At 42.1% G+C, this 25,535-nt stretch overlaps 1 protein-coding gene across 4 annotated transcripts in view; it reads right to left on the bottom strand.

Annotated features, from left to right (window-relative positions):
- The window catches only part of Map7d2 (MAP7 domain containing 2), a 139,542-nt gene extending 114,286 nt beyond the window's left edge, over window positions 1-25,256 (bottom strand). For 3 of the 4 annotated variants that reach the window (XM_015992143.3, XM_015992147.3, XM_076562529.1), the window contains exon 1: window positions 24,937-25,256. In XM_015992143.3, coding sequence (XP_015847629.3) covers window positions 24,937-25,072 — 136 coding nt within the window. In that variant the 5' untranslated portion in view covers window positions 25,073-25,256. Of the gene's footprint in view, window positions 1-9,388; window positions 9,464-24,936 lie in introns of those variants that run through there. The other variant, XM_076562526.1, reaches the window with a different exon arrangement.
- Window positions 25,257-25,535: the final 279 nt, after the last annotated feature.

Raw genomic sequence — 25,535 nt, 5'->3', positions numbered from 1 at the left:
ATATATATATATATATATATATAATAAATTAAAAAAAACCAAAAAACAAATAATTAGCAGACTCAGTAATTGGACCCTGATGATCTTCTTTTGTCAAGACCATTAGTTTTGAGCAAAATGGTTTGCCTTGATTAACAGCTATCAGTGATAACAAATGACAAAATGTTTTGATTTATCCATAAGAAATTACCTTGTCTAAAATTCTCAGCAAGAACCTAAGCATAACCAAACTTTCCCATGTTGATACCTATAATCAACACAGCATGTTGTTAAAGTTTTAAATATTAGTATTTAATACATTTATAGTTTTTTAACTTTTTTGTTTTCTGAGATAGGGTCTCTTGTAGCCTAAGCTAGCCTCAAACTCCCTATATAGCTGAGACTAACCTTGAACTTTTGATCCTCCTGCTTGTGCCTCCTAAGTGCTGAAATTACAAGTGAGCACAAGTGCTGGGATTACAGGTGTGCATTACCACAACTGGCTCAAAAAAAATTTAGTCCTAAAGAGAGAAGCAAAATATCAGTGCTTATGGTGGTTTGAATGAGAATGGCCTCCACAGGAGCCTATGTTTGAATACCTGGTCCCTAGTTGGTGGAACTGTTTGGGAAGGATTAGGTGTGGCTTTGTTGGAGGAGGTGTGTTACTAGGGTTGGTTTTAAATGCCCAGCCTCTCCTCCCTCCCTTCTTCAATCTTTCTCCCTCTTCTTACAAGCCTCCATCCCTCACTCTCTCTCCCCCTACCCAATCCTGATTGACAGACTGAAAAAGTCCCTCCTGGAAGGGGCAGGGGAACTCAGGAAACTTACAAGAAGTAAGAGTCATTAGGTCCCTCCTGGGGAGTACATACATAAACAGCAAACAATTGTTGGGGGAGAGGAAACTCTTTCAGGCACTGCCTGTCAAGTCTACAGGTAACTCCTCCTTAAAACTTTATTGAGCAGTAAGTAACTCATTCTGGAGTGGGAATTTTTTAAGATGTAGCTTCCCCGGTCACCTATGTTCCTGTAAGTAAGCCCAATAAAATTGGTTGACAAAGATGGACAGAGATGGAATCATTTCTTTGTTCTGTCATTGTTCTATCTGGGGTGGAGTTGTTTGTGTGCATTTCCTCAGGAAAAGAAATGCAACAGATGTTTAATGACTAATAACATTTACTGAGTAATTAACTCTGTGTCAGGTGCTTTGTTAAGTGCTTATCATGTATGATCTTATTTACATCTTAAAAGGACCTCACAGAGTTAGAGTCATTACTCCTCCCATCCACACAGGGACACAGGAGATTTCTGTAGAGATGAAGCAATTTGGGTTAAGATCACATAAGTAGTTAAAAAAAAAAAAAAAAGAAAGAATCAGGACCTAAACCAAATAAATCTGGTTACAAAAGCAAGCAAAAAACTATAGTGAACCAATATTTTATCAGTCAATAGCAGTATTGTATACTAAATTTTATTATTTGCAGATTTTGAATACATAGTAGTTAGACTACTATATACTGGTTCTGTTATGGGGATAAAGTGCCAGAATTTACACATCTGGAGATGATACTTTTGAAAGGAAGGTAATTCCTGTCCCAGAACTCACTCACTCACTCACTCTCTCACTCACATGAGACATACCCTGAAGCCTTAATTCATCACTTCCAGACCATATCATAGATCAATCCCAGATCAACATTTGGCTCCACTTTCACTGACCTATCTCTGTAATCCCTATAGACAAGCCAGTGAAAAGCCAGCTTCATAGTGACAAAATGAAAGCAGGTGACTTACCAGGACAGCACAGGGCTTAACTGTGCTATGTGTCCATCATTACTTTGGGGGACTGAATACTCACTTCCCTCCCTCCCTCCCTCCCTCCCTCCCTCCCTCCCTCCCTCCCTCCCTCCCTCCCTCTCTCTCTCTCTCTCTCTCTCTCTCTCTCTGTGTACAGGGTCTCACCATGTAACTATAGTTGGCCTGCAACTCACTATGTAACCCAAGCTGGCCTCAAACTCAGTGTTCTGTCTCTGCCACCCTAGTTCTGGGATTAATGGTCCTCCCATGCTTCGGGGCTGGGTGGGGTGGAGCAGAATTCTTGTAGCTATGCTACATTCACTAATTCATCCAATTTGGGAATTATTTAAGGAGTCTTTAGATAACCGGATAATGTCAGGTGAGAATGAAGGAAGAAGGGGAATGGGAAAGGTGGGGGGAGGTAAAAAATAAATCAAGAAAGGGTAGACTGGTGGTAGGCTGTCTAGGGTTGAAGAGTGAGGGGAAATAGGGAATTACTGTTGATGAGTACAGAGTTTCTTTTGAGGGTCATGAAATGTTGTAGAATTTATCATGGCAGTGTTTATAGAACTGTGAATATGCTAAAAACCATTGTATACTTTAAATGGGTGATTCTGCAGTGTCTTTTTTTTTAAAAGAAAGAGAACATGTGTATTATATAACTCTAAATTGTGCAAGGTCCTGGGTTCTATCTCCAGCACAAACAAAAGACAGAATCTCGGTATGGGGCTCACTCACATATGTAATCCCAACACTCAGGAGGCAGAGAAAGGAAGCTGGCCTGGTCTACACAGTAAGTTCCAAGCTACCCTTCACAGCAAGACCCTACATCTCAGCACTGCCCCACCATGAAAAAAAAAAGAAGGAAAAATTACCAAAAGAAACCCACAATAAAACAATGTTCAAGACATAAAATATTAAAACCACAACTCTAATATGAGAACATGGAGAATCCGAAGTACTTTTTTTGTATGAATAGGAGAGATTAACAGAAACAAGGTTTACTCTTTGCTCCAAAGCAGAACACAGAATCTGACAATCAAATATTTAAAACATGTATTTTAAACAACCTGCTTCATGTTTGACAATACAAGTAGCTGTAGAATTTGGGATCAGAACCAAGAAGCGGGGATTGTAATATTCCTTAGTGGTAGAGTGTCCAAGTGGAAAGCCCAAGTCCCTGGGTTCAATTCTTTGCAACACACGCACACATACACACACCCCAGATAGGGAACAGAAGTGGTCTGCAGACCAAGAAAGTCATGGGACAAAACAAACACCACATGAAAGAGAGTCCACTCTAGAAGCCAGGCTTCCGGAGCACCGCTGGGGACTCTGACCCATTTGTGAGGTTCTTTGCAATATCCCGTTCCATAAAAGAAAGTCTCAAGGGTGGCTGAAAATATGTCAGGTAGCAAGGGAGCCATTCTAAACCTCAGGTCTAAAAGCCTCATGGTGGACAGTATAAAGATTGTACGGATTTCAAATTTTTGATACAAATCACTTTTTTTTTTTGTAAAAGAGTTTTTGTACCAATTCTGAACACTCCCCTCCTGATACCCAGGCCACTATCAAGTTTCTCTTCTCTCCTTGCAGTCCTAAGAAGTCCTTGCTATAAATCACTGAATAGTAAATAAAATAATTTGCAGTTATTCAATATTTAGGACCAAACTACACAGAATTACCATATTACCCAGGAATTCTACTTTTGGGTACATAATCAGATGAACTAAAAGCAGGAACTCAAGTAGATATTTTCATTCCTATGTTTATAGCAGCATTATTCATGATAGCAGAAAGAAGGCAACTCAATGGTCTATTGAAAGATGAGTAAACAAGATGTATATTATCCAGGCCATGAATGATTCAGGCTTAAAAAGGGGTGAAATTCCAACGCATGCTATGACATAGTTAAATCATGAAGACATGCTGAGAGAAATTAGTCACCAAAGGGTAAATTTTGTTTAACCCCACTGATAAGAGGTAATTAGAATAGGCAAACACATAGAGACAGGAGATAGAACAACAGTTATAAAGGGCTAGGGAAAAGGAAATGGGGTATTACTGTTGAATATAACGATTATGGAGCTTCTATTGGCAATGTTGAAAATGTTCTGGAAATAGTGCTGATGGTTAGACAACATTGTGAATATACTCAATACCACTGAACGGTACCCTTAGATGGATAAAATGGTAGTTTATATTACATATACTGTTACTGTAAAAAGTAATTTAAAATTAGGATTCTTACCTCTAAGAAGTCACACTTGATATTGTGAGATCTCAGAATATGCCAGCCCAAGAGTTCTTTGGCATTTATTTATTAGCTATATGAGTGTTTTGCCTGGATATAAGTATGCATTATGTGAGTGTCTGGTGCCCACAGAGGCCAGAAGAGATCATGGGATGCCCTGAAATTGGAGTTACAAACTTTTTAGGCCATCATGTGGGTACTGAGAAGCAAACTTGGGTTTTCTGGAAGAGAAGTGAGTGCTCTTAAGTGTGCCATCTACCCAGCCCTTGTTTCATTACGTTTTTAGGCAAGCTCTCACTCTGTATTACAAGCTGGTCTCTAACTATGCAGCCTACACTGGCCTTGGAATCATAGCAATACTCCTGCCTCAACCTCCTGAGACCTAGTATTACAGGTATGTGCCAACACATCTAGCTTCTCTAGTATATTTTAAAGTGATTACTTAGAGGAACCATAGACAGAAATAACTGGAAATCTGTCCTTTTGTAAGAGAAATTTTCTTCTATCTACATTGTAGGTAATAGGTGCACAAGTTTTCTTTTCTAAATTTCCCCTTATCTGCCTGTGGTAAAGACAGCGGGACTTTCAAATTTTTGAATGTTTATATTTTATTGTTGATATTAGTATGTAATCTCAGGGAAGAATAAGAAAGGAAAGGTTATGGCTTAACAGAGATGTGTTTGTGTGTCAAACTAACAAGTCATCAATTGCCCTGGCTAGTTTTTTGTTTTTGTTTTCTTTTTTGGTTTTTCGAAACAGGGTTTCTCTATGTAGCTTTGCGCCTTTCCTGGAACTCGCTTTGTAGACCAGGCTGGCCTCGAACTCACAGAGATCCGCCTGGCTCTGCCTCCCGAGTGCTGGGATTAAAGGCGTGCACCACCATCGCCCGGCTGCCCTGGCTAGTTTTATGTCAATTTGACACAAGCTAGAGTTATCTGGAAGGAACCTCAATTGAGAAATGCCTCAACAAAATTGGTCTGGAGGGGATTTTCTTAATTATTGATTGTTAGGGGGAGGGCTCAGCCCATGGTGGGTGGTGCCATCCCTGAGCTAGTGGCCCTGGGTTCTATAAGAAAACAGGCTGAGCAAGCATGAGGAGCAAGTCAGTAAGCAGCACCCCTCCAACGTCTCTACATCAGCTCCTGACTCTATGTTCCAGCCCTGCTTCATTTCCTGTCTTGACTTCCTTTGGTGATGGCTACAATGTGGAAATATAAGCCAAATAAACCCTTTCCTCCCTAACTTGCTTTTGGTCATGGTCTTGCAACACAGCAATAGAAACCCTAACTAACACACAAAGTCATGTGGTGGAAGATTAAAGAGGTGAAAAAGGTGTAGCCCAAAAAGGGGTCTTTCATAGATGTTGTGTTTTGGGATACTAAAAGTTTGTCAAAAAGAATGCCAGGTGCTTGTTTCTGCCCACAAAGGTCATACCAAGCAAAGAGAAAATTGTAATAATATAAAGAACTTCCTGACCCAGGATGTGAAGGAACATCCCCCCCAGCCAGTTGCCACAAATGTCCAGCTGAGATCTATTATCTATCCCAGAAAGGGATAGTGAAAAATTATCATAACTGATTAAAAAGACAACTTGTCCTACATTCCTTCAGGAGTCCTTCTAGACCTGAGTTCACAGAGGGAAACAATCTCAGCCTTGTGGGTGATATATTGTGCACCCTAATAAAACTTTCCTGGGGATCAGAGAACAGAACAGCCACTAGATTAGACATAGAGGCAAGACAGTAGTGATACACACGGCTTTAATCCTATCACTCGGGAGGCAGAGATCCCTCTGTATCTCTGTTAAATTCAAGGCCACACTGGGAACAGAGCCAGTTGTGGTGGCACACACCTTTAATCCCAGCACTGGAGATCTGATATCTTTGCTTGGGAAGGACACATGCCTTTAATCCCAGGAAGTGATGGTGGGAAGCAGAAAGGTATATAAGGCCTGAGGACCAGGAAATAGAGGCTTTTTAAGCAGTTCAGCTGAGATCCATTTGGATGAGGACTCAGAGGCTTTCAGTCTGAGGAAACAAGATCAGCTGAGGAGTTGGCAAGGTGATATTGGCTTTGGCTTGTTCTGTCTCTCTGATCTTTCAGAATTTACCCTAATATCTGGCTTCTGGTTTTTTTGTTAATAAGACCATTTAAGATTCATGTTACACAGCCTCTCTGGTCCAATATGATATGGAGGAGAGAGAGTTGTCCCAAATCCTAGAGTTCTGAGCATAAATATAGTTACTTGACCTCTATAACTTAGATATAGCACAAAGAACAAACATCTAAGAAGTCACTTAGACTCTATGGTGATATTATGTTGTACTCTAATAAAACTTGACTGAAGATCAGAGGACAGAGCCAGCCACAGAGTTAAACACAGAAGCCAGGCAGTGATGGCACACACCTTTAATCCTAGCACTCAGGAGGCAGAGATCCGTCTGGATCTCTGTGAGTTTAAGGCCACACTGGGCTACATGAGATTGATCCAGTCTAGGAGAGAAATGGCCAGGCAGTGGTGGCACACACCTTTAACCCCAGTATTTGGGACACACATGCCTTTAATCCCAGATAGGAAGTGAGATGGCTGGGCAGAGAAAGGCATATAAAAGGCCTGGGGAGACAGGAACTAAGAGCTTTTCGGCTGAGGACTCGGGGGCATCCAGTCTGAGGATTCATGGAGACAAGATCTTCTCTTTTTAGCTGAGGAGGAGTTGGCGAGGCAAGAAGTAGCTGTGGCTTGTTTCTTCTGATATTTCAGCATTTACCCCAATATCTGGCTCCCAGTTTTTATTAAGACCATTTAGGATTCATGCAACAAGAATCCATAAAAACATGGATACAGCTCTGTTGAGCCTGTTTGAGTCCTTCTCGCCAGAAAATTGGCTATACAGCCTGCCATCATTTTGGCATAGCTGGCTGGCTTCATATTGGTCTGTGAATCACACATGCGATTCAAATCACTAAAGCTGGTGGCACTCTTAGTGTATCTTTAAACAGAAACCTGTAAGTCTGTCACAGGCCTGTCACAGTAATTCCTACCCTGACATAATACTTTTCTCCAAAGACCAACTCCCTTTTGTTCCAAATATCAAAAACCCAGGTGTTGGTAGAAGACATTAGTATCCTGTGAGGGATAAGGAAGTTCTCCAAAACACACACACACACACACACACACACACACACACACACACACACACACACAAACAGGTCAAAGTAACACTGTTGCAGCTTGGCAAGATAACACTAAGGCACTGAAACCTTATAGCTCTTGGGAAACCAGGTGTGTACCCAGCAAAGTAGACTGGGGAGTACAACAGAAAAGTAGTTACTCTCATCAGAATACTCCCCAAGGAAACCACAATCCTGCTTGCCTTTTTTCTTCTACTGATCCCACCTCTAGGTTTCTCTAATGTCAGGACATTTGCACCCACCACTACCTTAAGTCCAGGGACATCTGAAATCATTTCCACTCTGGCTACAACTTCCTCCAACATTTCAACTTCAAGTTTCTAAGGCAGGTTTTAAGTCTGCACGCATAATATTTCTGCAGATCTAGGAAATACTACTTACCTTCAAATCTTTCCTCAGCGAGTGAGACTAAGAATGTTTCTACAGGAGTGGAGTCCTAGAAAAAGGAAAACTTGTGCCTCTGCAAACGATCCGAAATCAGGATATTCCCCAGAAGCTTGCCTGAATTGCATTTTCCTCTCCTTTACATACATAGTGACGTCATTTCCAACTAACGCCCTTCTGGGGCATTACTCACTTGTAGATTAACTATCTTGGGAAAGACAACAAGCATGCAGAAACTAGAGGCAAGTCTCTTTGATCTAGTCCTATTTTTATTAGGAGAAACCCCACCTCCTTTAGATCAGGATCTGAGGCAGATAGGACTGTAAGCATGGGTTTTCCCTTATATCTTCATCTCTGTTTCCCTGCTCTGCTGAAAACTTTTCTGAGTGAGCTTTTAGAATCTAAGGGGCATTTATTAAATCAGCTACTATATACCCTGCCTCATGAAGCAGCACTCAGTTTGGCAAAGATGTAAGTACATAAATATTCATAAGGCAACACAGACCTGGCCTGGTGGCACACATTTTTAATCCCAGCACTTGGGAGGTAGAGGCAGGTGAATCTCTGTGAGTTCGAGGCCAGCCTGGTCTACAGAGTGAGTTCCAGGACAGCTAGGGCTGTTACACAGAGAAACTCTGTGTGTGTGTGGGGGGGGACATAAGGCAACACAGATAAATTACAGTAAAGCTATCACTGACACAATGAACTACTTAAGGTGGTAGCCATGGATGTGCTCTCCTATGCCAACCAGAATGCTTACAATTAAAAAGACTGAACTAACAAAGGTGTGGAAAAATTAGAACTCTGACTGAAATACAAAACAGTTCAGCCATGTATTAGCAAAATAATGCTGCTCTCCTGGTATCTACATTCTAGTCCTCAGAACCTGTGATTGTTACCTTATGTGATAGAAGAGCTCCCCAGGAGGCTGTAGAGATGTCTCAGTCAGTAAAACACCTGCTGAACAAACATGAGGGCCTGTGTTGGGATCCCAAGAACCCATGTTTATTTATTTATTTTTTTAAGATTTATTTATTTATTATGTATACAGAAGAGGGCACCAGATCTCATTAAGATGGTTGTGAGCTACCATGTGGTTGCTGGGAATTGAACTCAGGACCTCTGAAAGAGCAGTCGGTGCTCTTAACCTCTGAGCCATCTCTCCAGCCCCAAGAACCCATGTTTAAAAACTGCTGGGCAGTGATGATGCACACCTTTAATCCCAGCACTCAGGAGGCAGAGCCAGGCGGATCTCTGTTAGTTCAAGGCCAGCCTGGTCTACAAAGCAAGATCCAGGACAGGCACCAAAGCTACACAGAGAAACCCTGTCTTAAAAAAACAAAACAACAACAAAAAGCTGGGTATAGTGACATGACATGTGCCTCTAACCGTAGCACCTGAAATAATGGGGGACCCCTAAAGCTCACAGTTTTGCTGACAATGAGCTTTAGGTTCATTGAGAGACCTGCTTCAAAACATCAAGATACAGAGTGATCAATACAGCCACCATCAACCTCTGACCTCCACATGTGAAGGTTCTTTTTATTTATTTATTTTTGTTGGTTTGTAACTACACATGTGAACACACATGTGAATGCAAAACTGAATATACACATGGATACATTAACAAGTACATATGTACCTAACCACAGACACAGAAACACACACACACACACACACACACACACACACACACACACACAAAAGGTTTGGCAGATGTGATTAAGCTAAGCCCCAAAGTAACCAACCAAAAATGAGCCAGGAGAATTGGGAGTCAGTAGTGACCTGATGTGATAAAGCATCAGAAATTGGAGACAGAATCACAGATGCTATGCTGCTGGCCTGGAAAATGGAGGAAGGGTTCAGGAACCAAGGAATACTGGAAACAGTTTCTTCTCTGAAGCCCTCAGAAAAGCTCTGCCACCACCTTGATTTCAGACCACCTATAGAATTAAAAAATAATAAACTTACTTTGCTTTAAATCACTATCTGTAGTAATAGCAATAGAAAATTAATGCAAGCTACTCTTTAAAATAGTTGGCAATATCTGCTAAAATTGAACATATGCCTATTTAATGACCCAGCAATTCCTCTCCTGGGTATATAACCAATAAAATATATTTGCATGAGCACCAATATATGCATACAAGTATTATGTCCATACCAGTTTTAGTCAAAACCATAAGGATGAGCCGGGCGGTGGTGGCGCACACCTTTAATCCCAGCACTGGGGAGGCAGAGCCAGGTGGATCTCTGTGAGTTCGAGGCCAGCCTGGTCTACAGAACGAGATCCAGGACAGGCACCAAAACTACACAAAGAAACCCTGTCTTGAAAAAAACAAACAAAAAATGCAATGCACAGTCAGTATGTAAAGTCCAAAACAAAGTTCCATGGCTTCAGAGTGATTATTCTAACTGTATAAATGTTCACTTAGATGGTAGACTTTGGTTCTGAGAAAGTGTTTGTGTGTCTATGTTAATCTAACTGCATGATGTATTATTTTCAAGTTCTTTACAATAAAGTGATTTGAAAAACAATACATACTGCATCAACCTGTTTTAAGAGAGTTCAGGCTGGAGAGATGGCTCAGAGGTTAAGAGCACTGACTGTTCTTCCAAAGGTCCTGAGTTCAATTCCCAGCAACCACATGGTGGCTCACAACCATCTGTAGTGAGATCTGGTGCCCTCTTCTGGCCTGCAGGGGTGTGTGCAGACAGAACACTACATACATAATAAATAAATAAATCTTTTTTTTTAATTTTTATTTATTATGTATACAGTATTCTGCCTGCATGTGTCCCTGCAAGCTAGAAGAGGGCACCAAATCTCATTACAGGTGGTTGTGAGCCACCATGTGGTTGCTGGGAATTGAACTCGGGTCCTCTGGAAGAGCAGCCAGTGCTCTTAACCGCTGAGCCATCTCTCCAGCCCAAATAAATAAATCTTAAAAAAAAATAAATAAAGATTTGCTGGGCGGTGGTGGCGCACGCCTTTAATCCCAGCACTCGGGAGGCAGAGGCAGGCAGATCTTTGTGAGTTCAAGGCCAGCCTGGTCTACAGAGCGAGATCCAGGAAAGACGCAAAGCTACAGAGAGAAACCCTGTCTCAAAAAAACCAAAAAAAAGAGAGAGAGAGAGAGAGAGAGAGAGAGAGAGAGAGAGAGAGAGAGAGAGAGAGTTTAAAATACAATCTGTAGTAAAAAAAATGCTAAAACTGTTAATTTTGTGGGTTGCTGATTAGAAAGAGGCAGTAGGAAGTCTTGTGGGCAATGGGAATATTTAATTTCTCGATCTAGGCATTGGTTACATGAGTGCAGACATAAAAATTCATTAGACTATATACTTAGTATTTGTAGAGCTCAATTTCCAAGTGCTAATCCCAATTTTGTTTGCATATTATTTAACTGTATTAGAGTGGAAAATGGGAGAAAAGAAAGAAAAAAGAAAACCACTAGAAGCCAGGCGGCGGCGGCGGCGGCGGCGGCGGCGGCGGCGGCGGCGGCGGCGGCGGCGGCGGCGGCGGCGGCGGCGGCGCACGCCTTTAATCCCAGCACTCGGGAGGCAGAGCCAGGCGGATCTCTGTGAGTTTGAGGCCAGCCTGGGCTACAGAGTGAGTTCCAGGAAAGGCACAAAGCTACACAGAGAAACCCTGTCTCGAAAAACCAAAAAAAAAAAAGAAAGAAAGAAAGAAAAAAGACAACCACTAGGAGTATGTGTGGTCATAGAAAGTTTTAGGGAGGAGGTAAAGTGCAAGTCAAATACTGAAACATGGACAGGATAGACAAGAATAAAGAAAACAGATACAGAGAAGAAGCTAATTCTAGACAAAGGGAAGAGCATGCAATTGTCAGGAATGTGTAAATGGGTTTAAAGTGTACTGATACTAAGGGCCAGTGGCCACCAATCAAAGAGGCTACAGGGTGAGTGCAGCTCTATCTCAACAAGCCTGGAAACTGTCACGAGCAGTTTAGACTGTACTCTCTAGAAATGCTCGGCTGACATCAAAGGGGGTTAAAGCCAGAAGGTAACATGATAGATTCATGTTAAGGAAGGTTATCTGGATACAGGGACCCATAATGCTCTTTTAATACTCATCTGGTCCTAGATGACAAGTCTAACCAAAGGCAGTGGCCACAGACATGGGGGTCATAAAGGATGAGGGAGCAGAACTTCTATGTGCTTGACTATTATGGGAGAGGGGGACCTCCAAACCTATATGGCTAGTAAGCCCATGAACAAAAATGAAAATCAGATACATCTTTCCCTCTTCCTACTGGGCTGGTCACGAAGGATCACAGAGCTGGAAAGCACCAGGAAGGCTGTCTGAAGTACTGTCAGGTGAGAAACTGAGTTATATGGGCCAATGCCTGAGGCCAGTTTATGGGAAGCAATCTGGAACAAGAGCTGAGACTCACATATATTAACGTAAACATCCTATAGAACAGGAAACACAACTAATGAAGCTGTGACAGCTGATGCCCCAAATGCCCTTGCCAACCTCATGTCCAGCCATGGATTCACCGACCTATACTCATGATCCAGGTTCCCACCAGCTATCCCTGCCAGCCTTTTCTTGGAGAAGTTCTCCCACAGTTCACCCAAATCCTAATGGCTTTTTGAAATACCTTCTGAGTATATTGTTTTCTCTGCCAAGTTGTTTACAGACCTTAGATTTTGTCTTTACTCTGCAGAGATGCTAACTCGATAAGCTGAGACAAGTCTAGAGAGGGGCTGTCTGACTACTGCTATCCCAGAGCCATCGGGAGACAAAAATAAGTTTAACTTACTACTTTTATCATTGTCATCACTTTACAGACCTGATTATGAACAAGAGAAGCTCTAAGTTCTATTCCTGAGAATGATTCAATGACAATTAACAAAAATGAGAGCTTGTACAGGACAAACCTGCATGGGTCTGAGGGCAACTTGTTTGAGATCTGGAATGCATTCTTCATGCCTGATCCTAATCAGGCAAAGTGAATCAACATTCAGTTATGGCACAGTCCAATATGAAAGCCATTATAGCAGAGTCACAGAAATGTGTTTCTTAATTACATGCAAGCCCAAATTCAGTTCCTCAGTTCTCAATAGTCACATGAGGTTGGTAACTACCATATAGAACAGTTTAGATCTAGAACATTTTCATCTTCACATACAGTTCTACTGGAAAGCACTGTACCTTGTAGGTCTAACCTGTTGGGCAGGTAAGAGGGCGAGTACTCACTCTGAAATCATTTTTTAACCTAACAAAAAGGAAAGAATTCTTTAACTCTTAGTAGTCAAGATAAAATTAGGTACCACAAAGGGCATTTACTACTCCTCAGCAGAAAGGCATTCAGCCCCCTCAAGTTAAACTGCAAGAAACTAAAAGACAACTAAGAAATTAGTGTGAAGGAGTCTACTTCTTTCACTTTGTTCTATAAAAAGGGCTAATCTCACAGCAGAAGACTATGTAGGAATATGCAGAAATCAATGGACCATTAACAAGTAGCAATTGCTCTTTAGAAAAAACTTGTGGCTAATGAAAATAAAATCAAGTGAAGTGGAAATTTAAGTGGATAAGGAGGGTAAGAAAGCAAGAACATATTTTGCAGACTAAAACTACAATTAGAATTAGCTTTTTAAAGAAATTGCTTTCCTTCTGAAGTCATAATTAAAACTGTTAAATGATGTTGGTTATCTAGCTAATGAAATGAACACCACTAAATTTTGTTCACAGCATATGACTCCAATGGTGGAAAATTATCCAAATGCAAAGAATACTTCCTCTGAAATCAGTCATAATATTTCACTACCAATTGTCACCCCCTGACTGGTACTCAAGCAAACTGAACACATACAATTAACGAGGTAAAAACAAAACAAACCCCAGGGAAAACACTTAAGGAGCTACTACCCCTATACAAAATGCTGTTTCCCTTTCCAGTCAGTAGGATACTGAAAACTCATACCTAGGTGCTGAAGGAAGAGAACATACAGGAATCCCATTGGGGTTCAAAATGTTTTTAAAATAAGCACAGCAAGAGTATTCTATTTTACCTAGTTTAAAATTCTGATGGCTATTTCAAGTTAATGGCACATATTAAGATACTGTTTTGAAGTGGGGATAAAGTATTGCTCAATAAAGGACTTTGGGTACCTGGAGAAAGACTCTTGCTACAAGGGAATTTCCTGTTCTGTATTTATTAATTTCAGGTATTCCTATATAGCCAATCTCAGAAGGGATTAAAGTTGCTGATTATAAAATGCAATGGTAAAAATGGGAAGTGGATGCTGGGAAAAAAGGGTAGAGACAGAATAACAGAGCTGAGAAGTTAATCTAATATATCTACCATTGAAACTGGCATACCATACTTGTTAATTAAACCAGCACTCAAGTCTTAGATCTAAAGGTAAAGACCAACCAACTATTCCAGGGACAGCTTGGTCAGGCAGAGACTTGTCCTGCAGGCCCTGAAGCAAATGCCGGATAACTGGCATTTTCTAGTAAGACCCTCTAAGCCTAATGCCAACACTCTCCCATTAGATCACAGAACAAGGACAGCAGAACCCAGAAAAGGATCAGGCAAGAGTGTAGTTCCCGACTTTGAAGCACCTGTCTTAATAAGCTCATCAGAACTGGACGGTGGCTTCCATAAATAACAGGGACTATTGCAAGCTCCAACAATACTCAGCAGCACAGTAATCATACTCAATAGAATGGTATACTTAGAACCCAGAAGGCTCAATTTAGACCACTTAACTTGCTATGACTAAGATGTCTAATAGTGATGCCCAAGACAGTAATCAATAGCTATATTTGCCTAGTGATCACTCAAAGCCTGATCAGTTCAAATGAAGATGTGCCAGAAGTATAAAATACAATCTCACTTGATAAACTGTCTCAATAATTTTATATGCTGAACCCACATTTTACATATAGTTGGCTAAATTAGTGTGTGTGTATGTATATGTATATATATATGTGTGTGTATACATACATACATATATATATGTGTGTGTATATATATATATTCCTTTTTTTCTCTAACATGGCTACTAGAAAATTTAGGATTACATATGTGGCTGTACTTTACTTGCATTTTCTGGCACTGACCTACACTGTTATTTAGTATTTTCTTTGACTTTTGTTTTCACTTTTAATTCATTCTGACAATATTCACAAAATGATAAGTCTGATATACTACTTTTACTTTTAAAATACAGCTAAAGAAGCCATAGAACTATTAACCCAAAATTGAAAAGATAAGCATGTCTGCATGGAGTCTAAAACTCCATTATATACCTTACCTTTTATGGAATGCTGGCACAAAGTTTGGTATATGGCCTCTCAACAATGCCAGTCTCCCTACTTACCATTCATTATGAGTCCACAATAAAAATGTAACTTGAAAGCACACAGCAGGTGGTGGTGGCACTTACCTTGTAATCCCAGCACTTGGGGGGCAGAGGCAGATGGATTTCTGAGTTTGAGACCAGCCTGGTCTACAGAGCAAGTTCTAGGACAGCCAGGGCAACATAGAGAAAACCTGTCTCGAAAAAAAATCAAACAAACAAACAAAAGAAAAAGCCAAAAAAAAAGAAAGAAAGAAAACATACATTCCAAAACATTTACAGCATTCTGACAGTACTTTCATATCCACGGATATAGTTGCATTTAATATTTACACTATGGAGTGTGTTTTTTTTTATTCCTTTTTTTCCTAGTAACTCTTTACTGTGTTCTACTAAGAAACTGGTTTAAAATAGATTGGAAATTAGAAAGAAAGCAAAAAAAAAATAAACCCTTTCCTCCCCGACATGATATTTTGTCACAGCAATAGAAACCCTAAGATATTTACTGAAGTCAATTCAAGATACACTAGTATCAGAGAACTTTCTGTGATCCTAGTTCAGTGATGACCCACACAGCACAGCAGGAGCCTCAATCCTCAGTGACACTGAATTCAGCTTTCTAAGGCTAAAAAGCCAATTAAGGTTGTCTTTAAGGATCTTCAACAATAAAAGCTCGTAGGGATAGAGTAAGGGTTAATTCCTAGAAAACCAGAACATTCTATTAAATTGAATTTTTCTCACTCTAAGCATTTTAATATTTTTGCTATAGTCCTAAAAAATAAAATCCTTAACACCATTGGGGAAAACATCTCTGTACTAATGAAAAGGCTCATAAAATTTTGTAAGAAACCAGAATTGGTGGTGCACACCTATAATTTCAACACTGAAGGGGATGTGTTGTGAGGTTGAGAGTCATCCTCAGCTACACAGTCAGTTCAAGGCTAGCCTGGGCTACATAAGACACAGTGTCTAAAAAAACAAAACAAAAAACAAGAAGAAAGACTCCTTTTAAGATGTGCCTATATAGTATTGAACTAGATTTTAAGTTCTGTATTGATGTGGGAAGCACGGATATTTTTGTTTGTTTTTTTGTTTTTTAAGGAGCATGTTAGATCATCTATCTGTGGAATCGGGGCAAGAAAATAAAAACTACCAAATTCTGGGGCTGGTGAGGTGGCTCAATGGTTTGTGTTTGCTGCACAAGCCTGATGCCTCAACTCATGGATGTCTGTGAGTTTGAGGCCAGCCTGGTCTACATTTTGAGTTCCAGGACAGCCAGGGCTACACAGAGAAACCCTATCTCGAAAACAAACAAATGAACAAACAAAAATATTCTGAAGTAACTTTTTTTTTTTGAGACAAGGTTTTGATTGGCCTGGAACTCACAGAGATCCACCTGCCCCTACCTCTTGAGTGCTAGGAAAATAAAAGTGTGTGCCTTGAGTTTTAAGCAACTTTGAGGCCTGGAAGTATAGCTCAGTGTAGTGCTTGCCTAGCATGGACGAGGCCATGGAGTCAATGCTGAACATTATAAACATAAACCGATAAATAAATACAATTTGAAAAAGAATGAACAGGGGCTGGAGAGATGGCTCAGAGGTTTAAGAGAGCATTTTGCTCTTGTAGAGGACCTGAGTTCTATTCCTAGCATCCATATCAGGCAGCTTGAAACCACTATATCTCCAAATTCAGGGAGATCTGATGTCTCTGCCTTCCATGGGCACTAGAACTAATATGCATATACCTACACATAGAGACACATAATTGAAAATAATGTATTTTTTAAAAATCTAGAAGCTCGGCTGGGTGGTGGTGGCATACACTTTTAATCCCAGCACTCGGGAGGCAGAGGCAGGTGGATCTCTATGAGTTCCAGGCCAGCCTGGGCTACATAGTGAGTTCCAGGAAAGATGCAAAGCAACACAGAGAAACCCTGTCTTAAAAAAACCAAAAATAAAAAATAAAAAATCTATAAGCTCTTAAAAAAGAAAACAGATGATTAACTGATTTGGGTGGACCTTTCAGCCTTTATGTACCCATGTACCCAACCCCACTGTATTAGCCTCCCTAGGAAAGTTGCTGAACTTCCAGTTTGTATGCCCATAGTCTCCTACTCCATGGATGGAGATGGAAGACATGCAGATATGAAGACATCAAGAAATCCTATCTTACCTATAAGCCATTCTCTCCCTGCCAAAAAAATGTTTGTAAAATTCTGAGATATCCTAAATATAGTTACAAAAGGGACAATTAATATAAGGAGGAAAGATGGGGTGGTTTTTTAAAAAACTCTTATATATAGCCAGGCATGACAGCACATACACATAATCCCAGCACTTGAGAAAGTTAGAGAATCAGAGGTGGGGGCCAGCCTCAGCTAAATAGCAAGTCTGAGCCTGTCTGAAAAGCGATTTACATTATTAAATGCATGTTAACACATTAGCTCAAATTTAGTCACAGCAGTCTTGCTTATAGTCTCAGCCAAAATGAGGCAGCAATTTTCTTGGCAACAGTCAATATAGATTCAACTAGAGTGACTTCCACCTTTCCCAAATTTTCTTTGCCAAGTACCTTTCTCCTCCTCCTCTTCCTCCTCCTCCTCTTCTTTTTTATTTTTATTTTTATTTTTTGTATGTGTACCTCACAGATTAGAAGAGGGTATTGGATCCCTTGGAGCTAAAGTTATAGGTGGTTGTGAACCACTGACATGGTTCTGGGAACTGAATGCCAGTCCTCTGTAAGAGCAACATGTACTCTTAACTGTTGAGCCATCTCTGCCACTCCACTCTGCTTTTTAGATCTGTCAGACATTTTCCCAACTGCCCACAAGTCTTGCTGCTTATGGCTTAAGAGAACTTGCCCCAAAGACACTCCTTTTTTCTGGTTACCATCAGTAATGGATCAATAAACCCTTTTATTTCTGAGTACTTGGTTTCATGAGTTTTGGTTTTCAAAGAATGGGCAAATAGTTTAATTCAGTTAGACAATAATTACCTGGAGAACACAGGAAAAACACAACAGACTTCAGGCCACATGACTTGTAGTTCCATTATTTCAAACTTCTCTAGCAACCCATTTCTATAATCCAACAAATACTCACTGAGCACTCACCCTAATGTAGCTCATTTATACTTAATACAACTGTTAAATGTTAGTTACAGATCTGCTGTGCACACACACCTCCAAGAAGGTTAAGTTAATCATCCAGCCACCTTCTGCACTAGGTGGCACTGATACAGCCACCTATAACTTGGACCCAAGACTTGTTCTTAAGCTAATGACCTAGTAGAAAGATGTACAAAATGAAAAATGGCTAATCACCTCAAGGATTTTCTAGACAGATATTAACTGCATCATCCTGAAGGCAGTGCTTTGCCTCTCATGTTTGTCCATAGGTCTGTTTCAAAGGTGAAATAACTATGGCTGGAGAGATGGCTCTTCGTAAGCCATAAGACTTCACGGCTCCCATAAGACTAGGGTTCAAGTCCCAATCCGCAGCTCACAACTGTCTGTACCTCTAGTTCCAGGGTATCCAACTCCCTCTACTGGCCACCACAGGTACCAGAATGCACGTGGTGTACAGATATGCATACAGGTAAAACTCTCATACACATAAAATATTTTACGTTTGAGATAATAAATCAGGGGTGATGGCATATACCTGTAATCATAGTGCTCACAAGACTAAGACAGGATGACTGCCACAAGTTCAAGGCCAACTTGGACTACAGGATGAAACCTAGTCTCAAAAACAAACAACAAAAGAGAGCCAGGCATGGTGTCACATGCCTGTAATCCTAGCACTTGGGAAGCTAAGACAGGAAGATCAGGAATTCAAGCTCAGCTTTAGCTAATGGAGTGAGTTAAAGGCTAGCCTGGGCTACACAAGAGAGAGATTGTCAGAAAACAAAAGCAAACAACAAAAAAGCTAAGAAAGGTCTATAATCTTAGCACTTGGAAAGCTGAGGCAGGAGAATGCTTGAAGTTCCAGGCCAGACTGGCCTTACAATGTAAGATCCTACCTATCCCTTACTGCCAAATGAAAAACAAAAGTGAGAAAACCAAAGTTCAGCAATGTCACATAGTTTATATGAGGTGACAAATAAGGAGAGAGAGATCTATCAAATACCCCAAGATGGTGTGGAGCTCAGTCTACTCAGGTTTGTTGATAACAGTGGACACTGAGTCAATACTGACTTAGAGAATGGGAAAGTCACTCTGACACTGGCAGAATCTGGAGAGATGTTCAGTCTTTAAGAGTACTTATGGCTAAGTGACATAAGGACCATAGTTTGGATGCCAACACCCACACAATAATCCAGGAGTATCCCATGTGCACCTATAATCCCAGTTCTGAGGGGTCAATGACAGGAGGGTTATTGGGGCTTGCTGACTTCCACTCTTGCTGAAAAAAAAAAAAACACAAGCCCCAGGTTCAGGGGAACACCCTGCCTCAAAGGAGCAAGCAGACAGAAAATGATACCCAATGCTTTCTCCTAGCATCTGGACAGATGTACAGGTGCATCCACCTATGCACACATTTTCATTTGAGCACACACAAATCTTTGAGAATGAAGTTCAGGCAGGGCGGTGGTGATACACGGGGTCTTAATCCCAGCACCTGGGAGGCAGAGGCAAGCAGACCTCTGTGAGTTCAAGGCCAGCCTGGTCTACAGAGTGAGTTCCAAGACAGCCAAGGCTACACAAAGAAACCCGGTCTCTAAAAAGAATGAAGTTCATTAATTCTGGGTTAAAGAACCTAAAGGAAATGAGTACCTGAAGTGAAAAGAGGAGTCATTTTAGACTGAAAGGAACACAGGATATATGTGACAACGATGTGGCCTAACATGACAGTGGACAGCAGCTGGTGATTTATGTGCTCATTAAAGGTATTTAAGCAGACTGAAAGAATAGGCACTATGCTAAGTATACATCGTACGCATTAAGAACAGCATACTGGGGAATTTCATTCTCACAAGTCAAATGATTAAAAGAAGGCATCACTGGTGGGTAAGCAAAACAAGCACAGGATTTCAAAGGTTGAAAAACCTGTTGCTTGGGGAACAACCAGAGGGTACTCCCTTGCCATATCCTACAACACCTTCAGGAAAATCACTCAACTATTCACATCCCCCAAATATGCCAATGTGACATTATACAGTCTCAGTTCAAATTATCTCAAACTGCTCTGCCTTTGCAGTCCCCACAGGACTCCATGAATGCTCAGGAACAGTAGTTGGTCTCTAAAAATACAAATTATGTCTCCTTGGGAATGGGTCCCACATAAAAAGTCCTTGAATGCCCAAGAATGAGTAGCAGCTAGGATGAATTATTATCATCATCATCATTATTATTATTTGAGATAAGGCTTCTGCATGCTAGGCAACCCCTCTACAACTGAACAATATCCTCAAACCCATAATGGATTTAAAATATAATTCAAGAATTAAGATTTAGCCGGGCAATGGTGGTGCAAAGTGCCTTTAATCCCAGCACTGGGGAGGTAGAGGCAGGTGGGTCTCTATAAGTTCAAGGCCAGCCTGGTCTACAGAGTGCTTTCCAGGACAAGTCAGGGCTACATAGAGAAACTTTGTCTTGAAAAACCAAAAAAAGAATTAAGATTTATCTGGGGTTGGAATTTAAATTTAAAACTGTTCTAGATTTGATCCTAATCACTACCACCAAAAAAAAAAAATAATCAAGATGTTTCTGAGGAGCTGAGATGTGGTAGAATGCTTGCCTCACATGCATGAAGCTCTGTGTTTGATCCCCAGTACTGCATGAACCAGGTGTGGTGGCATATGTCTATAATCACATAATTTGGCACGTGGAGGCAGGAGGTTCAGAAGTTGAAAGTCACTCTCCACTACACAGAGAGTATGAGGCCAGCCAGGGCAGCATGAGACCATGAGATGGTGCCTCAGAAAAAAGAAAAGCCTGGTGTGAGGATTAAATACATGGACTCATCATTAGCCTCAAAAGTACAAAGGTTTATATCACCTGTAACTGCAGCATACACTGAACATTCTAATTTTAGCACATCAACCCTGACGCACTTAAAGTTATTTAATTCACATATCTATTATTTTTCATTGTAAATGAATAAACTTAGCTTTTTTGGTAACTTTGTTTTTATCTTCCTAATTAGTATATAAAGCAATGGGTTTCATTATAGCATTTTCATACAGTTTAGGAGGGGCGGCTAAAAATATCTTATTTGCATTGTTTAATTATGTGTATATGTAGGGATTTGTGAACAAGTGAGGTCAGAAGAGGGTGTCAGATCTCCTGGAGATGGAGTTAAAGGCAACTGTCTACACGCCAGGTGAACTCGTCCTCGGAACCATCTCCCCAGTTCCTACACTGTCTTTGTTACCACCCCTCCCTTCCTCCCCTCCCTTCATTAGGTCCCCTTCTGCTTTCATGTCACACAGATTACTCTTCGTTGTTCCCTCTCTTTCTAAGCTTGTTTCCCATTTCATGGTCCCCTTTCCTAGGTTCATGACCTCTACCATAGTCACATATACACATATGTAAAAAATTTAAATGTAAGGTCAGAATCTGAGAGAAATGTGGTACTTGTCTTTCTGAGTTTAGGTAACTTCACTTAATTTAATGTTTTTGGCCCTACCCATTTTTTTGAAAATATCACTATTTCATTTTTTCTTTACAGCTGAATAAAATGCCACTGTGTATATACACGACATTTTCTTTATTAGCCTAGGGTTTATCGTCTTATTTTGTTCATTTTTTAAGACAGGATCTCTTTTTTTTGTTTTTCTTTGCTTGTTTGTTTGTTTGTTCAAGACAGGGTTTCTCTGTGTAGCTCTGGCTGTCCTGAAACTCACTCCTTAGACCAGACTGGTCTCAAACTCAGAGATCCATATGCCTCTACCTCCCAAGTGCTAGGATCAAAGACGTGTGTTGCTGCTGCCACCACCACCTGGCAAGACTGTCCTTGAACTACTGACTTCTTGCTTCTAGCTCCTAAGGGCTAGGATTAGAGGTATGCAGCACATCTAGCTCCATTAATCTGTCAGTGAACCTCTAACCTGGTTCCATATCCTAGCTATTGTGAATAGCATAGCAACTAAAAATTCGCTTTTTCAGTAATTAAAAATACCAGGCAAGTACTCCACCCACTGAGCTATATTCTCCACCTTTAAACCAGTTTTAGTATCAGTAGCATTCACTAAATGGTTTTACAGTAAGTATAACTGAGAATCCCCGTCAAAGCTCTGTGTGGTGCCCTCTCTGTAATCCCAACTCTGTGGGGACTGAAGCAGTAGTTATCGCCACCAATTTGAGGCCAGCCTAGGCTACATAGTGAGTTGAAGGATAATTTGGGCTATATAGAAAGAAAAATGAAAGGGAAGGGAATGGGGAAAGGAGAAACAGAAATGGATGAATCCCTCCTTAGGGAGAAAAAGAGTATCAAGTTTTCACTCATATGTGGAACCTAGATTCAAAAATATCTATGTCAAAGACATGAAAACAGAGTGGGGATACTTGGGTGAAAAAGAAGGTGACCAGTGAGGTGGAAGGCGGACAAGGGAGAGTCATGGAGAACATGAACAAACTACAATGACATACATATATGAAAATGTCAGAATGGAACCTGTTACTTGGTACCCTAACTAAAAAACAGACTTTAAAACATTCAAAATGGGACCGGGAAGAAAGTTTAGTTAGTGAAGTACCTGTCATGCAAACATGAGGATGTAAACTCAAGCCCAAACCCACGAAGAACAGGTCCACGATGATGGAATGTGCTGCTAAGTCCAGCACTGCGGAGGCAGGAAAAGGTGGCTCCTTAGGGCGCCCTGACCAGCCAGCCTAGCCAAAACCGTGAGTTCCAGGCCAGAGACTCAGTTTCAAAAAACAAGATGGAAAGTGCCTGAGGAATGAGACCTACACTGGACCTGTGGACTCCACAAGCACACACCCCACATCCACACAATGTATACACACAAACCAAACCAAACCTTTCATCAGAAATGTTGGTGATGGGGAACAGGAACGCGAATTCATGCCCAACATGGGTTATACTGCATTGCTCACACGTGTCTCTATCACATCCCTACTGAAATAAAGTGGAAAAAATTCTATTTGTTCTCTTTCACATAGCTCTTAGGAATGACCTCTAAATGTTTATTGTAGGTTATATATTTATTAGAAATTCCAAAGTAAACTAGTGTCCACACTGTAACAGAGCAATGGGGGGGGGGAATGTCCCCTTAAATTCCTTCAAGTAAAAATCCCAGATAAACTGGACATCCAACACCATATAGCCCATTCTCTACTCAAGAAACATCTAAATCACCTATTATTTCAACTCCCCACCAAATAAAAATGTAAACTCAAAACAAATCTCCTTTCTAATGTTTTATTGTCCGAGGTCCCTTTTGCCAGAGAGTGTGGGCTCTGGTGTGTGGGTTCTGGGTTCTATCAGATATGGCCTGAGTTTCTCAAGAAAAAGAATGAAAACATAAGTGTTTGTTTAAAAGGTAACTTATTAGCAGGGCGCTGGTGGTGCGCGCCTTTGATCCCAGCACTTGGGAGGCAAAACCAGGTGGATCTCTGTGAGTTTGAGGCCAGCCTGGTCTACAGAGCAAGATCCAGGACAGGATCGAAAGCTACACAGAGAAACCCTGTCTTGAAAAACCAAAAAAAAGGGTACTTATTATGACTATCCTATAATGTTTTATTAAGTTGTTCATTTTTTGAATAAAAAGCACGATAACAGAAACTAGATAATTTTATCCTTCCTTTCCCTTCTATGAATGATGCACCAGAAGGTCCAATAAGATACTCCCTTCTATCCCAACCAAAAGCATGTTTCAAGTGACTAAGGGAACATCTGCAGGCTGGGTGTGGTGACTTGGAGGATCACTGAAGTCCAGATCAACGTAAACTACATCGTGAGATCCAGCCTCAAAATGAAGAAAGAAATAAAACACCCCAAACGCGACTTCATTTGATGTCTTTCCTCTTTCCCCTCCACCTCATAGGAAATACGTTTAATCTCCACGTTGTGATAATTCCCAAATCCTACAAAGATTTGTGTGGATTTTTTTTTTTGCAATAAAAGATAAAAAGGAAATCAGCTGGCATTATTAACTTAAAAAAAAAATGTCGCCAGGAAAATCAGAATGAGATCCTTTTCCTTGCTGCGTATACCTCCGCACCACCTGCAAGCACAAGGAAGGTTAGCGCGAGAACCAGAAGACGGGAGACCTGCTTATCGCGGTCTTCAGAAACGTCCTCACGATGTCCCCCTCGGGCAGACAGACGGGACGAAGATCCGCATCCCCTCACCACCTCCTCCCTCCGCTACAGCTCTCAGCTGCAGTCCCGTGGGCTTGGACACTCCATCACCCCGCTGCCACGTAATGAGGGGCCACGGCCAGTCCAGACGCCCCAGTAGCGAAGCCACTAGCTCAGCGGTTTCGGGGTGGGGAGGTGTGTGGGGGGGTCGTCGTCGCCGCGGCCGCTGGCCCGGTGCGACACGACAGCTTTCCTGACCCTGAGGGGGAAAAAAAATACCCGCAAAGCTGGACCACCTCTGGCTGTGGATCCCCGGCCAGTGCGCTTAGGTCAGGATGGAGCGTGCAAGCTCGCTAGTCTGCGCGGCAGCCAAGCCCTCCTCTGCGAACACCTCAGCTGGGGGGGAGGCCCGCGCCCACAGGGTTGGTATCCCAGAAGCCCCCTCCGGCCCCGAACCCTACCTTAGGGACAACTGTGGGAAAAGACACCTGCTCCTTGCTCTCCACCCCCCCCCCCCCATCCCGAGCTCACCCACTCACCCACGCCAAGCCCGAGGGATCCTCGCCACCTGCCGAGGAGGGACGCGGCCTGAGCCCCCCACCCCACCCCCCGGGTCAGGTTGACCTAAGCCTGAGAAAGGGCGTCCAGGCGAGAGCCTCGCCGTCGACCGCCCCGCCCCCCGGGGGGGGGTGTCCTCAGGCCGGCCTGCCCGGGCGCTCCCAGGGCCTTACCTGCGGGCCGAAGGGTGGACTGCGACTGTGCTGATCGCCCTGCGCTCGCTTCCGCGGACTTCACGGGCAGCAGCGCCGAGCCCTTGACAACCCGTTCCGAGGGGGCTTCGGCTCCCTCGCCGCTGCTGCGCTCCATCGGGAGGTGCGGGCTGCAGGAGCTGCACGGGCTGCACGGGCTGCACAGGCGCACTGTCCGTCCCGCCGCGCCGCACCAGCTCCTCGGCGCGGGTCCGCATGCGCACGCGTCCTCCCACCTTGCGCGCTGTCCTCACCCTGCCTGGGCTCGCTGCTGCGCCGGACCCTCGCGCACCCGCATGTGCGTCACGCCTCCTCCCGCGGTCGCGCGTGCGCAAACGGATTGCACGTGCAATGCGCTCATGGGTTCTCAGCCACCGAGCTCTTCTCTTGCTGGTGTGAAATGCGCCACTGGTCTCACGCGAAGTGTGTGGGATGTGCACGTGCAGTATTCACTATAATGTTCACACAAATTGTGTGAGCACAAGTCCTTACCGCTTAGCATATATGGTGCGTGTGTGTGCGCGAGCACACACACACACACACACACACACACCAGACCCAGCACATTTCTTCTTAGAGTT

The sequence above is a fragment of the Peromyscus maniculatus genome, chromosome X (assembly GCF_049852395.1).
Source record: "Peromyscus maniculatus bairdii isolate BWxNUB_F1_BW_parent chromosome X, HU_Pman_BW_mat_3.1, whole genome shotgun sequence".
Lineage (NCBI taxonomy): Eukaryota > Metazoa > Chordata > Mammalia > Rodentia > Cricetidae > Peromyscus > Peromyscus maniculatus.
This window is presented reverse-complemented; position numbering and strand designations above follow the sequence as displayed.